This window comes from Trachemys scripta, chromosome 24 (assembly GCF_013100865.1).
Source record: "Trachemys scripta elegans isolate TJP31775 chromosome 24, CAS_Tse_1.0, whole genome shotgun sequence".
Lineage (NCBI taxonomy): Eukaryota > Metazoa > Chordata > Testudines > Emydidae > Trachemys > Trachemys scripta.
This window is the reverse complement of record NC_048321.1, coordinates 6,071,013-6,073,565: the sequence shown is the minus strand read 5'-3', so window position 1 is coordinate 6,073,565 and position 2,553 is coordinate 6,071,013. Positions and strand designations below refer to the sequence as shown.

General features: G+C 53.1%; 1 protein-coding gene across 1 annotated transcript in view; it reads left to right on the top strand.

The window, feature by feature from the left end:
• The first annotated feature begins 2,127 nt into the window (after positions 1-2,127).
• PSMB4 (proteasome 20S subunit beta 4) overlaps positions 2,128-2,553 on the top strand; it is a 7,016-nt gene continuing 6,590 nt past the window's right edge. Inside the window, exon 1 of the mRNA XM_034756704.1 lies at positions 2,128-2,308. Within this exon, the coding sequence (XP_034612595.1) occupies positions 2,169-2,308 (140 nt within the window). The 5' untranslated portion in view covers positions 2,128-2,168. The remainder of the gene's footprint in view (positions 2,309-2,553) is intronic.

Sequence of the window (2,553 nt, the reverse complement as noted above, 5' to 3'; positions counted from 1 at the left end):
TCAACCTGCATTGACCTGGTAACGCTCAGGCCATGTCTATGTTACCATTTATGTCAGCAAAACTTATGTCGCTCAGGGGTGTAAAAAACCACACCCCTGAGCGGCATAAATTTCGCAGGCATAAGTTGTAATGTGCAAAGCACTATGTCGGTGGGAAAGTTTCTCCCGCCGACATAGCTACCGCCGCTCGTGGAGGTGGTTTTATTATGCTGGCGGGAGAGCTCTCTCCTGTTGGCATAGAGCGTCTACATGAGCCATTTTCCAGCGGCACTGCTGCATCGGTCCAGCTGTGCCAATGTAAGCTGTCTAGTGTAGACATGGCCTAAGACTAGTCAATAGGGATGCTGACCCAGGTATTTAGGCATCTGGGAGTAAGGATCTGAGGGGGCCTACAACTCCCATTCTTTAACCCTCAGCACAGATTCCTGCTAAAGTCATCGGAAGTGGGATTGGGCCCAGAGTGGTTACGTGGAACGTCTGTGGCAGAACCCAGGTCTCAAGACGTCTAGGCTTGATCCACAGGTCTGGCCTTCCTTCTGACAGCTCCTTCCTAGAACACACATTACAGTGGGTAGTTTGCCATGCATTTCTTTCATCCACCATTGTGTTTGCTGTGGGAACTCATCATGAACAGAATTGATGTGTAACTTAGCTCTAAAATGTCATTCAAAGAAGCTGGCTCTTATTATCAGCCCGGGACATTATTTTCACTGAGTGATTCAGGCAGACATGTGGTTCATGAAACACAGTCGCCGAAATTGTTTCTCGCTGGGTAATCAGCAGCTCGTTAGCTTTAATCATATCACTCCCCTTGTCACTTCCTTTTCTGTGTGTTAGATGGCAGAACAAAGCATCACAGTGAGGAGTGAATAGGGCACAAGGGAAGGGGGATGTCATTCTACATTGCTGGCTTTTTGTAAATTGCACTGACTAACTCTTAATTGGATGCTGAGTAGTTTAAACAAGAGATCCCAAAACGGGAGGCAGAAAGACAGCTGGGTTGGATTTGCATTGTCAGAAGTCAAGAGGAGGGGGTGGGGCAGTGTGCTGGGGCTCACATTAATTGGGACTAAGGCCTTGAACGCATATGGGATTTCAGACATCATGGCCATTCAACAGTGTAACTTCCCCAGTGCAAATTTCTAGTATACAAAAATGCAAAACCAATACAGGGGCCCCAGTGCAGCTTATTCATGCTAAAAAAATGGGTAAATTGCATCAGTGCAAATAGCAGCTATACCTGTCTACATTAAATTTAGACTGATGCAACTATAACAGTGGCTGTAACTGGGACAAACCCCAACATACAGGAGGGCTAAGTGTTAGGGAATTGCATTCATACAAGGGTTGGATTTAGCTCTCAACTCATTTGTCTGGTCTAAGTTTTTTAATAGAATTAGATTGGCCAGGGTATTGCACTGAGATGTAGTGACATGATGGATGGCATTGGGTTTTCACTCCATGCTGTCATACCAGCATGCATTACCGATTTGCAGGAAACCTCATGATCTTCTGAGTGGTAGAGGCACGTCTTGCGATGCGCCATGTTGGGATTCTGCTGGGAATATCTTGTTCTGCAACACACAAAAAGAGCAACTCTGAAGGTGAGGTAAATTGGCATCCTTAGGCCAGTCATAACTACAATGGCCAATTATCAAAATAAGACAGTTACATGATTATTATATTTACTTATGGATCATATTCAAACATAGGGGATAGCTTTGGGCAGGGAAGTTCTGGTATCCTAACTACCCTCAAGCCCCAGGGCCAGTCCAGGGTAGTGAAATGTTCCTGCTAAAATGACGAGCAATGGAATAGTTAATAGCATTTTCCATGCAAAGCGCCATCAGTAGGGTTCAGAGTTAACACACCATGGCGCTGAATGAGGGCAGGTCACAGCTCCAAGAGCCACTGTTTCCGTGCGGCTTTGTTGCTATCAGGGCCTCGCTCACGGTGCCTGCACCCACAGGCCCTCCCAGGAGGAGCTGGGAGCCAGTCCCCACCCACGCCGCACCCAAGATGGCGCCCTATGGGACTCGCCTGTTTTCTGTGGGGGCCACGCTCAAGATGGCGGCGTTCCGCGTACGGCGCGCGGGAGGGGACAGTGGCTGCTGCGCCTGCGCGTGGCACAGGCTCCGTCAGCGTCAGTCCGCGCCAGAGTGACTAAGATGGAAGCCGGGGGGATGCGGCTGCCGTTCTGGGCCGGGGGCCCGGCCCCGGGGGAGCTGTACAGCCTGCCCTGCCTCAGCGCGGCCGGGCCGGGCCTGGACTCCCAGGCCGGGGCCGGGGGCCCCCTCACGCGGACCCAGTGAGTGACCGGGAGCCGCTTTCGGTTCGGGCCGCGGCCTCATGGGGGCGGGGGGGAGCGGAGCCGGAGGGGCCTGCCCTGGGGGTGGGGGCCTGCGGGTGGAGGGGGGGCAGGGCGCCTGGGGGGTGGCAGAGGGGGCGGGGCTGGGGGAGGAGAAGGGCCAGGCTGGGGGGGGGCTCGTGGGTGGAGGGGGGATTTGGGGGGCAGGGCGCCTGGGGGGTGGCAGAGGGGGCGGGGCTGGGGAG